The sequence below is a fragment of the Astyanax mexicanus genome, chromosome 18 (assembly GCF_023375975.1).
Source record: "Astyanax mexicanus isolate ESR-SI-001 chromosome 18, AstMex3_surface, whole genome shotgun sequence".
Taxonomy (NCBI): Eukaryota; Metazoa; Chordata; class Actinopteri; order Characiformes; family Acestrorhamphidae; genus Astyanax; species Astyanax mexicanus.
The window spans coordinates 28,775,443-28,788,268 of record NC_064425.1 but is presented as its reverse complement, the minus strand read 5'-3'; the positions used below and the strand labels follow the sequence as shown (position 1 = coordinate 28,788,268).

At 36.8% G+C, this 12,826-nt stretch overlaps 1 protein-coding gene and 1 pseudogene across 1 annotated transcript; both read right to left on the bottom strand.

Moving 5' to 3' along the window:
- Window positions 1-1,717: 1,717 nt before the first annotated feature.
- On the bottom strand, window positions 1,718-3,468 carry LOC103023232 (ras-related protein Rac1-like). Its single transcript, XM_049466999.1, has one exon. It carries the CDS (start codon window positions 3,420-3,422, stop codon window positions 2,841-2,843), a length of 582 nt encoding a protein of 193 aa, XP_049322956.1. The 5' UTR covers window positions 3,423-3,468; the 3' UTR covers window positions 1,718-2,840.
- A 1,431-nt stretch (window positions 3,469-4,899) lies between these two features.
- On the bottom strand, window positions 4,900-6,946 carry LOC103027547 (rho-related GTP-binding protein RhoG-like; annotated as a pseudogene).
- Window positions 6,947-12,826: the final 5,880 nt, after the last annotated feature.

Here is a 12,826-nt window from a genome sequence, read left to right as displayed (position 1 = left end):
GATGCTATAAATAAAGGAACAATTAATTTAAACTCTTTACCATTCTTGTGAAACTCTAACAACCTTCTAAATGTGATTGATATTTCTTATTTGTATCAAAATTGGTGGCATTATGTACTATAAGACAAAATGTTTGGTAGAAAGCAGATACTCTGCAAGCAGATCTACAGACAGATAAAAAAAAAGAATAACAAGTAAACATCATAACATGTTATTACAGAACTATACAAAATAACTAAAATGTACACAAATCTGAGAAGATAATTAAATTGTAACTTAAATTCTAACTATGAGTTTAGTCACCTGTAATGGAGTACAGTAAATGTAACTAATGTCAATCTTGGACCTTGTTCTGTCATGTCTCAGTTCAGTTATCCTATGAAAAGAAAATTATTAAGTAGTCCAATACTCCATGGGTCAGAGCCTAAACTTACCCAGCGTGATTATCCTGTAGCTGAAGACTTTGGACGTGTAGTTGTGTCTCCAAACGCTACCACACGGAAGGCTAAATTCTGCCTTTATACTGACAGTTCTATCCAGCCTTATCAGCTACTGTTTCCCAGTCTCTGAACTGAAACCGCATGCTTGGTAGCTTAGAAAGGAATTTCTATAACTCACAAGACTGGTTTTTGGTTCTCTCATCTGTAGGTTACTGCCAACCCATCTTCAGTTCATTCCTACAGTACCAGTCACCATTTTGGACACACATTGTAAATTAATACTGAAGTCATCCAGACTATGAGGAAACACATAAGGAATCATGCAGTAAACTTAAAATGATATTTTTTCCTTACTTAGTACAGTAGTTGCAATAATATGGATTAGAACTACTCAGTTAGGAGTTAGAATTACTCAAATAGAGCTGTTCACTGTATACCAACTTTACTTCGTTGCAATTTTACAACTGGTGCTTTCAAACACATTAAGAGGGGGAAAAAATCAAGTAATTAACTCTTGACAAGTTCAGCACAGCTGTTAATTGAAAGACATTTCTGGTGACTCTACCTCATTCAAGGATTCAAGGAGATTTTATTGTCATTCGCATCACATGAGGTGGAACAAAATTGTGACCCAAGAGCTGTTATTAAAATAGATATATAGATAATATAAGATAAAATAAAAGAATACAATAAAAATAGAATCTACAAAATAGATAAGATAAGTACCCCCCAAAAATAAAAATAAATAGGGAGAGTAGACAGGTTGCAGCAACATGAAGTCCAGCGTGCAAGTTTGCTATAGCAGCATGATATGGAATTAGAGCAGTGGAAGATAAAGTGTCTCAGTGCGGTTTAAAGTGACAGTGTTTGTAAACAGTAATTTGTCCTTGTGTGTCAGTGCAGTGTGTTGTTAGGTCAAGTTTAAGAGTCTTACAGCTTCCGGAATGAAGCTGTTTCTCAGTCTGACTGAGAAAGCTGACTGAGAAAATCCAGCCAAGATGTGCAAAGCTGTCATTTAAGAGTCTTAAATATAAAACATGTTCTGGTTTGTTTCACATTTTTTTTTTGGTTGCCAAATATTTCCATATGTTTTTTTTTGTCTACAATTGCAGAACATTTTGAAATAAAGAAAAAACACATAATTTAATGTGTTTCCAAACCTGTACTGTATGTACAGGTTCCTAAATAGGCTTCTAGCTCCAATTAGATCTGGATCTATTTCCAACCCATGTGGTGTTCTGTTTCTAGACAGTATTCATCAGTAAATGCATTTTTTATGCAGACTATTTGTAAAACAAATACCAGGTAATGCAATTGCCAGTACCTAAACTGGTTTTGGATATTTCCAGGGTACCCCCCTACACATATTTATGTAAGATCAATACTTTCTGTATAAATCTTAAACTTTGCAATATGCAGCCATAACTAGAGACCCTGTAAGATTCTCAGTTTTGCAGAGTATTAAGAAACTGTCTTTAGATATGAGAGAGTGTCAGACTTTATCTTCAGTCTTTTCAGAGTATTCTAGTGATGGCTGGGAATAGAATGAAAACCTGCAGCAACACCAGCCGTTTGTGGGTAAGACTAAACACCCATGTGTTAACTGTGCTGGACCCAGTCCTACTGTAACACTGTAATCACCTCAACAGCAGAGGGCAGTGGAGGCATGTGAATTTTAATAAAAGAAAAAATCCTGACTCTATCCGTCTGCCTGTTCATCACAAAGTTTCCCCTAAAAATTATATTTCCCAGCTTTCCCTGTCAATGCACTACAATGACTCGGCTGATCATGTGACTTTGCAAAGTTTGGCTTGCCTACCTACTGACTGCTAATTGCTGTCGCCTGTGTGTACCCCTATAAATAGTTCTCTGTTCCCTGTGTTCCCTGCCGAGTATTACCTAGTTTACCTAGCTCTGTTACAGTGCAATTCCTTGCTCTCTTGACCTCTTGTTACTGACCTATTTCTGTTCCTAGTTTTCTCTCTTGCCTAGCCCTCTTATTTTTGTTGTGGATCTGCTGTTACTGCCCTTGCTTCCTCCTTTAAAACTTTTTTTATAAGATGAATATAACAATTAATAACAATTTTACTTGAAGCTGTTGTTGTGATGTTGGACAAGTTTATAAGAATTTAGTTGATAACTAAATAATGATGTTTTTCCAGTTCAAAATGCTATGTTTCAGTTTTAAATACTATATTTCTACATATTATACATATTAATTAATTAATTAATTAATTACCTGTATTAGTATCAGTAAATATTTACAATAAAATATCTATATAGATATAGAAACAGTAACCATTCGCCGATATTTTCCATAGCATTGCATCACACCCCAAGATATTATGAAAGAATGCATGTGTGGACAAATGCATGGAGATGTCAACTAATCACATTTTCTTATAACAGCATACAGCATTGTTTAGGAGGGACAGGATTTGCGTTTGCTATCAGGAAGGCACGAACCGCCTCCACAAATACCTCCCTGACTCCGACTTGCTGTAGAGCCGAGCATTCAAAATATTTTATGGCTCCAATTTCTTGAGCAAGGGTCTCCCCCTGCTGCTTGGTGATAGGAGTCAATTTCTGCTCTTTTAGTTCTTCTAAAACTGTTGGATCTTCTCGCTCTTCCATTTTTGTGCCCACCAGCAGGAAGGGTACGTTAGGGCAGTGATGTGAAACCTCAGGATACCACTTAAGCTTGACATTATCATAAGAGGTTGGGTCAGAGATGGAGAAACATATAATAAAGACATTAGTCTGTGGGTAGGATAAGGGACGGAGTCGGTCAAAGTCCTCCTGACCCGCTGTGTCCCACAGCTTAAGGGTGAAGGGTCTGGAATCCACCATGACAGTTGAGATGTAGTTGTCAAACACATTTGGGATGTACTCCTTGGGGAAGGCATTGGTGGTGAAGGTGATTAGAAGACAGGTCTTTTCTGAAGCTTTATCTCCAACTAGCACACACTTGATGGTTTCCATTCAGCAGCTTGTTTAAGACCTGAAATAGTTTAAAAACACATTTTGTTCTGGGTGTCCATTTCAACTGATTTCTCATTAGATTCAATGGAATTTGTACCATTTGTCTGATTTGTATGTGGAGCAGTAAACACTTACTGTTAAATGTTTTTACATTTCCACATACAACCCCAAACCCCAAAATAAATCAAATGCAGTGTTTCTGCTAGAGCTTAGATCGGGCCCAAAAAAATCCAGCCCGAGCCTGACCCGACCTGCCCCGTAAACTGTCATAATGAGCCTGAGCCCGATTTAAACCCGTCATTTTTTTTAGTAAGGAAGGTGTTTTTAAAAACATTTCTGGACTGTTTAAATCAGTGAAATCTGTTCAGAATGATGCTAATTAACATTGCAACACTGAAGAACCATAGATCTATTATTTAAGAAAAATGTTTATTAAGAACAGATCTCCGAATGATTAAAACATCATCAAAACAATGATCCACAGGCCTAAACATCTGTAAATTAGGCTACAAGACTGATGTTTGAATGAATTTTCTCTAATCTAATATAATTTAACATGGTTTAAGAATATAAAACACTTTCTGAACAAACAAACATTACAATATTTAGCATTTAGCCTACATCCAAAAACACACAAAAAAACAGCAATAAGACTATGCACTGCAAGTCAAGTGCATAATATGGACAAGTGAAGGAGCTCACATGTGCACAGTGCCAGAGCTGCATGATTATAACATTCTAACTTGCGCAAACATTTTTAAAACACAGTTTGATTTGTAACTTTGCTATATTGTGATTATCATGCCATAGTTTTATAAAAATAGTATTAAAAAACAGACGCCTACATCACAGAATATTTTCTTAAGCCTTACCTGAGCCAGCAACACGTGCAAGCCACATGTGCTCAACACACATACACCGCCAACTGTTACAAATACATATGGACATGCAGCCGTGCACAAACCTTTGCACCCAAAAATATGCCTGTGATTAATCAAGAGAATTAGCACATTTCTTTTGCGCATTTCGAGCTACGCAAGGCTTACTTTTACCATCATAGCAATAGCAAAGACACACTGAAATGCCCCAAATCAAGCTGCTCAGTGTGCGTCTCACCTATAGATCACTAAAATAGGGCTCAGTATAATTAATGTTTTATCTGTTCAGGAAACTTCATTTTGTTTTTTAAAGAAACAATCAGTACTAAATGAGTCGTAAGTGTGTGAAATGGCTATAGCAGTCCAATTTCCAAACACACTGAAAAGAGTTCTCTACATTCTCCACCACTCCCTAGATGCGACCCAAATGTTTTTGGATTTAGGACACAAGTTTTACTCTGATCAACTAAACTGATCAGTGAATGTATACTTTTGCAGTATTTTATTTATGCTGTCAGGTATTTTTAAACAATTATCTAATTAGTTACATGATATGTGATTAATTAATCTTAATTAATCTAATTTAATCACATAGCAGCATTCATTAAGCAGGAGATACAATCATTGATTAAAGGCTACAGAAAAAACAGCATCTTATTTGGACACAGGGTTTGCAACCCACAATAAAGGCAGCATCAAAAAAGAAAATCTCAAAAGTAAGGAAACACCCCTATAAAATGAAACTTTTTGTTTTTAAAAGATTATGTTCCAGGTTTAGACACGAGGAAACGTGGCCCAACAGATTTTCCCCTTCAGCCACAGCTTGGGACTAAATTTCCTTCTGCTTAATGATTTTGATTGTATTCAGGTGTTTCTTTTTTTTTTTTTTTGAGAGTTAGAGTAATGTGGCATTCTCACTGCAGTGAAACAAAACTTTTTTCCTCTTGCTGTTTTCACTGGCAAGACTTCCAATCAGTGGAATCAGGGAGTGGCAGCAGCACAAATGAAGCGAAACAGGCTTCATCACAACACAAGCACCAACCTTTACTTGTCAGCCTTTTTTGCAATGCTGCCTGCCAGTTATTTACATTCCCACAAGATCAAGTTCAAAGATCAGAGACCAAAATACACAAAACTGAAGAGCAAATCGTAATTTTAACATTTTTAGCAGTCGTCTTAATAATGCACAAAACATTGTTGTTGTTTTTTAGTTTTTTAGTACTTCACCTGCGCAGATCTCCACATTCGTGGGGGATTTGTAACCAGCATGTTGACTAGCATAAACAGACACCATGTTGAGTGTTATGAGAACTCCAAACCATGTTTCTACCAGTAGCCAGTCTGCTCATGTATAATGTCTCTGGTATAAAAAAATAGAATAATCTGAAACCAGCTGTTTTAGGCTTCCCTTTCTTTCACACTATGTCTCTGTATAATTTCAGAGATGTATAAAAAATACATGAAGGGCCATGGCTGAAGTTATTTAAATGTTTTAATTTACCTTTACATTAACATGCTAAAAGTCATTAATTAGTGTTTCCTCAGGGACGGCCTGGGAAGACCCACTCGTGTAGGCTGTGAGGTGTTATCTTATGAATGAGGTTGAACAATAGCCAGCATGCCCATGGCAAAGACTACATTAATTGTTAAGTTAAAACAAAGCCTGATAGAGGATACCAGATGAATGGGACATCCAATTTCCAAAGTCGTGCAAGCATTTATCATTCCACAATCCACAGTGTCACATGTGCACTGGGAATTCATCACAGTGGGCAGTGCAGTGAATTGTGATATTCAGCCAGCAACATCTGGCTAAAATTGTCCATCCATCAATCCACCTTCAGATTAGGGTGGTGGTGGTGCATGTAGAGTCTACGCAGAATCATTAGGACAACCCCTGGTTAGTTGAGGATAACAGCCATAGATAATATGAAAGAATCCATCTTTGGACAAAGCATGGATTGGTCATCTTATAACATTTCTTTATAACCGAATACAGGATCTTTTAGAAGGCACAGGCTTTGGATTTAGGAAGGCACGGATTGCCTCCACAATTTGTACGATTTGTCGAGCAAGGGCCTCCCCCTGTTGTTTGGTAATAGGAGTCAATTTCCGCTCCTTTAGCTTTTCTAAAATCCATGGATCATATCGTTCGTCCATTTTTGTGCCCACCAGCAGGAGGGGTACGTTGGGGCAGTAATGACATACCTCAGGATGCCACTTAAACCTGACATTATCATAAGAGCCTGGCGAAGAGATGGAGAAACATATGATGAAGACGTCTGTTTGGGGTAGGATAAGGGACGCAATCGGTTGAATTCCTCATAAACTGAAGTGTCCCACAGGTTAAGAGTGATGGGTCTGGAATCCACTGTGATCTCTGAACTGTAGTTGTCAAAGACAGTTGGGACAAGCACCCCAGGGTAGGCATTGGTGGTGAAGGTGATAAGGAGACAGCTCTTTCCCACAGCTGAATCACCAACCACCACACACTTCACACTCTCCATTTCAGAGACCTGAAATAGTTTAAAAACATATTTTGTGTTGGCAGCCATGTCAACTGCAGTTTTGCTATTTCTCAAAGGTTCAATGACATTTGTGCTATTTGTTTGATCTGTATGTGGAGCAGTAAACATACACTTTCTGTTTCTGGAAACTCCTTCTTACATTTCTTAAAATAACATTAACATCAAAATTAGGTTTCATATCATAAAGAATAATGGGTACCACTTAAAAATAAGACTACCTTTATAAAGGGTTTATAAATGGTTTACAGTTCGTTTATTAATGGTTACTAATTAGGTTGTAAATGCCTTAAAAATCATTAATAATCAGTTATAACACATATGTAGAAAGGGCAACAATGACCTGTTGTTTGCCGAATAGTGAACCCACAGCCATCTATATTGTTGCCCTTTCTAAGTATGTGTTATAACTGATTATTATTGATTTTTAAGGCATTTACAACCTAATTAGTAACAATTAATAAACTAATTGTAAACCATTTATAAACCCTTTATAAAGGTAGTCTTATTTTAAAGTGGTACCGAATAATGTCCTTTTTGTGATTTCCTCATTGACAAAGTTATTCAGCCCCTTAGTTACATACATTAGTACTTAGTACAACTTTGCAGTAATAATGTCCTTCAGACGTGAAACATAGCTTGACACAAGTTTCTTGCAGTGATCAACAGGTATCTTAGCCCATTCCTCATGGGGAAAGGTCTCCAGTTCTTTGACATTCTTGGGCTTGCGTGTTTCATCGGCCTTCTTCAAGTCCAACCATAGATTTTCTATGGGATTTAAGTTGGGCGATTGCAATGGCCACTCCTGCATCTTCCAGCCCTTCTTCTGCAACCAAGCCATAGCAGAATTGACAGTATGCTTGACATTGTTGTCCTTTTGGAAGGTCCAATGTCACCTAAGTTTCAGCTTTGTCACAGCTTTCATCAGAATTCCGCCAAAGATCTCCTGGTATTTAACGGAATTCATGGTATCGTCCACGGTGGAGATTTCCTGTATCTGAGCATGACTAACCCACCACAATGCTTCAAGGTATAGGTGTTCTTTTCTGTTTTTATCTACCTTTTGTTTCAGGTACCGAAAAACCATTGACCATTCAGTGGACTTCCCCACATTGCAAAGATACCATTTAACTGTCTAGAATGAGCTGAGTATCTAAGTCATTTTAAATCTGCTTAATTCTCCTCATTATGGTTCTGTTCACATCTGTAAGTGCTTACAACCCTGATTAAAAACACCTGATTGAAACGTCTGTTCTTGAGAGTGGTTATCTTTAAGGGGTTGAATAATTTTGTCAATGAGTAAATCACAAAAAAAAAGTAATTTGTTGGTATATTAAAAGTTATTGTTGTAATTTAAGTTGCATTTGTCTATTATACAAGTCCTAATATGATCTGATTGTGAACCAGTTAAAAGTAAATGATAAACTTGCTAAAACATTTTACTGCAGTGGGGATTATGATTTTTAACTGTATGCTCTTCTAAAATCCATAGTAAATAAATGCTAATGTCTAGCAGTTAGGATATCTAAGGGTTAAATGTCTGATGCTTTTGTCAATTATAAGCCAGATCCTCGGTTGTAGTAGCCAATCAGGAGTCAGTTTGTTAAGGGATAGCTAAAAATATTGCAGCTTGCAAAGAACAGCAGGAGCGTGAGACTATTGCTTTTCTGTTTACAGTTTTTAAAGTCCATGCAAGCATCAGTCTATCAGTCTTTAGGTTGATTTGAGTCAAGAACTCACTCAACAATGGGCATTAAATAGTGGCTATGTGGAACTTGGTCTGAGGAAGTTTGAGTCCAGCACTCAGAACTGCTAGCATGCTCAGTTAACACTCTGAGCTTGAAGCACGCTCGGTTAACACTTTCACTTTCCAGTTGCCCGAGAGGAAACCAATACAGTATTACCCCAATAGTTGGGGAAAGCTATCCCCTCTACAAAATTGGCATCATGAACAGGATCACACAGAGTGTGTTTTTTTTTTTTTAGATTAGCTGTTGGCCGCATATTGTTTAGCTTCCACAATGTCTAAGCTAGACTAATTAAGAAGAAAGTTTACAGAAATACAGTAGAGGTAGAAGAGCCTTACAACAGACCAGAACAGAATTAAGTAAAGCCATTTCTCTAGCAAATGCTGTTATTAAACAAAAAGTGGCTGCTGAGAAATCTCAGTCTGCAATGTACACCCTTCAGAATGTAAGAATGTAATCTCACATGTGCAGAGTGTGTTCACGCTCTTTATCTCTGGGATTCTGAAACCGTTTTTATACCTGTCCATATAAACCTCTCTCTGCTTTCCTACCTTAGTTGCTGCTTCATTTTTTACAATTTCATATTTACATTATACACTTAACTTGGACTGGGGGCATGTCACCTTTCCTGTTCTGATCTGGGGAGGGAGGAAATGGAAAAAGACACCACAGTGTAATCTCACCAAATTAGTTAATAACTCATCTGTACATCTAATTAGTCGTATATACTAGTATTCTATTGCATCTCAAGCCATTGTAAAAAAAAACAAAAAAAAAAACAAAATACCTATACTCATAGACACTGGAGCTATTTGTGCTGAGGTGGTGACTTACTGTAGATCCTTTTGCTTTCCAGTAATACACAGTAAAACTATAGGTTAGCACCTTATTGCACATCCCTGCCTGAAGCACATTCCAAAAAAACGTTGGGTTTTGGCTGATAATGAGTCAATAAAAGTAACTAGTGATGCGATTTTAAACAGGTGATTATAATCATGATTTGGTACAAAAGCAGTATCCACATACACAAATCACAAAGGAGAATGTTGGCACCTGTAATGGAGTATACTCAGTTTTGATCCTGGATCTGTTTCAGGTCAGTTATCATATGAAAATAAAAACATAAAAATAGTCTAATTCTCAATGTTCCAGAGTGTAAACCTACCCAGAGAGATTATCCTGTAGCTCGAGACTTTGGAAATTGTTTCTCCGAGTGCCCTCACATGAAACAGCCTCCACACCGACAGAACTATCCAGCCATGACAGCCTCAGTCCCTAAAATGAAACTAAATTTCTGAAGACTTGTTTTTCTGGTCTTCTCGAGTGCGTTATAGGGTTACTGCCAAACAATTCAACAATATTCAGCAAGATTAAGTACTTACAGGATCTGTTTCGTATATAGGCAGCTGTATGGGACACACGGGACAGTCTAATGAGGCTTCATGGTGGTGTCACCCACAAGTGTCCTGAATTCCATTAAATGAATACTGATTCCTGATATCATTCAGACTATGAAGGACATGTACAGAATCATGTACTAAATCTAAAAGAGTTAAACAATCCAAAATACTCTGTGAAGCATTTAGGTGCTCTCACCTTGTTGAGGCTGGTAACTCTGATGACCTTATCCTGCGCATAAGAGGTAACTTTTTGTCTTCAAAAGTTCATAAAGTTTTTCAGATGGACTGACCTTAATTTTTTTAAATATGTTTTGTGTTTACTAAGTTGAGTAGTTCTTGCCATAATATGGATTAGAACATAACTCAAATAGTTCTATTCACTGTATACCAACTCTACCTCTTCACAGCTATACAAATGATGCTCTCAAACACATTAAGAGGCAAGAAAATCAAGTAATCACAGACATCCCAAGTTGCAAAAGTTGATTTCAGGGAGGTTATCCCTCCACCCCCTACCCCCGCCAAAAAAAAAAAAAAAAAAAACAGAACAAAAAAAAATTGCAAACACACCAAAGGATAACGAAACTTTACTTTTATATTAATTAATTTTACTTTTTTTTTTAATTAAATTTAGAGTATTCAGAGGTGAAATTAGTTTTATCTTTTTTCTTTTTGGAAGGCCCTGCCTCTGCTTTCCTTTTTGTTGTTTTTTTGGAAAAAAGCCTTTATTTGACAAAAATTGACAGTTACAATATCACAAAAAATTGCACAACATCAAAAATATTTCATATCATATTATAATAATTATTAATATTGCCTCTGCCATGATCTGCTTTCTCTCACTCACTGAACAAATCCCGTCCGGGAGGGGGGAAAAACACTGCCCGCCCACACTAAAAACTGATTGGCTGTCTCACAGACTCTTTGCAGAGAACAGGCCAATCAGAACCCACTCTGTTTTCTCTCTCTCCTTCCCAAACGCGATTAGAGAATAAAGGTCTGTCGCCTGTGTGCGCGTTTGGGGCACTCATTCTGAATTCCGGGAGATTATATGTGACTCGCGGGCATCCGGGAGCCACTACCGAAATGCAGTAGACTCCCGCAGCTTCAGGGAGACTTGATTTGTCTGTAATTAACTCTTCACAAGTTCAGCACAGCTGTTAACTGAAAGCCATTTCAGGTGGCTCTACCTTAATAAGCTGACTGAGAAAATCCAGCCAAGATGAGCAAAGCTGTCATCTAATAAAGAGGGGCTACTTTGAAGAACCTAAAATATAAAACATGTTCTGGTTTGTTTAACACTTTTTTTTGGTTGTCAAATGTTTCCAAATGTTTTTTCTTCACAGTTTGTCTACAATTGCAGAACATTTTAAAACAAAGAAAAACAATGAATTTAATGTGTGTCGAAACTTTTGGTTGGTACTGTATGTACAGGGTCCTAAACAGGCGACTCCAGATATCTGGATTGGATTGGATTGGATATGGATTTATTTCCAGCCTATGCGGTGTTCTGTTTTTAGACAGTATTCATCAGTAAATGTACAGAAAAATATCATTTTTAATGCAGATTATTTGTAAAAAAAAAGGTAATGCAATTGCCAGTACCTAAACTGGTTTTGGATATTTCCAGGGTACCCCAGTCAGTGTGTCTGTTTGTTCAGTTCCATTAGCAGCTCACCTGATTTAACATCACTGAATTACCAAACCAGGTATTGATTGTTGTGAGGAGATCTTCAAAGATGTTTTAATGTGCACATACTTTATGTACAAATACAAATTACTAACACATTACTTACCAGCACTTAAACTTTGCAATATGCTCCCATAATTAGAGCCGCTTTAAGATTCTCAGTTTTTGCAGAGTAATGAGAAACCGTCTTTAGATATGAGACAGTGTCAGACTTTATCTTTAGTCTTTTCAGAGTATTCTAGTGATGGCTGGCATTAGAATGTAAACCTGCAGCAACACCAGCCGTTTGTGGGTAAGACTAAACACCCATGTGTTAACTGTGCTGAACCCAGTCCTACTGTAACACTGTAATCACCTCCACAGCAGAGGGCAGTGTAGGCATGTGAATTTTAATAAAAGAAAGGAGTTCTCTCTGAATGTTTTGTTATAGTTTGTCCATTTTTAAACTTTTCTGGGCCCTGAACTTTTATTGATCCACAGTGTCTTGTGTAAACCGGTAATATGTCACAGAAAACATTAGGCCACCACCCACAGTGGACAGTGCAGTGGGTGGTAATGATTGTGACCGGCTGTGTCTGGCTAAAATTATTCATGCCAACAGAAAAGTGACTCATATCCACATTCAGTACAGGAGATCCTAAAGGTCTGTGTAGCGTTCTTTAGCTTCCATGGGACATGGCAAAAGGGTGGCCACATTTCAGTAATTATAATAATGAATGCCCACTGTTAGCATAATTTATTTTGTTCTGGTGTATTTATTAAAGGAGTGATCAAAAAACAATTAGTCATATTTAAAGCTTGAAATGATTTGTTACCAGCAAAATAATTTTCAACTTATAAATAATCAACTTTTAAAATATACACTACACAAAATGAGAACCTACACAGAAAATACACAGAAAGCTCTACAAACATTTTTAATCTAATAAATGTTTACATATTAAAGAATAAACATTTCTCTTAATAAATGTATGTATGTATGTATTTATCAAATGCTAATCCATTAGAATGATTTTGTCTTTAAATAACCACATAATATATTTATATCGGATAATACTGATTATTATTAATTAGAGTTTAAAAACTCAACATACCAAACAATCAATCAAACCACAATAATCAAAGTAAAATAAGCAAAAATAACTTTCTGATCTTTACTTTTA

What these genes read in the sequence shown, in the direction of transcription:
- LOC103023232 (XM_049466999.1), bottom strand. Translation starts at nt 3,422, where the DNA reads ATGGAAACCATCAAGTGTGTGCTAGTTGGAGATAAAGCTTCAGAAAAG.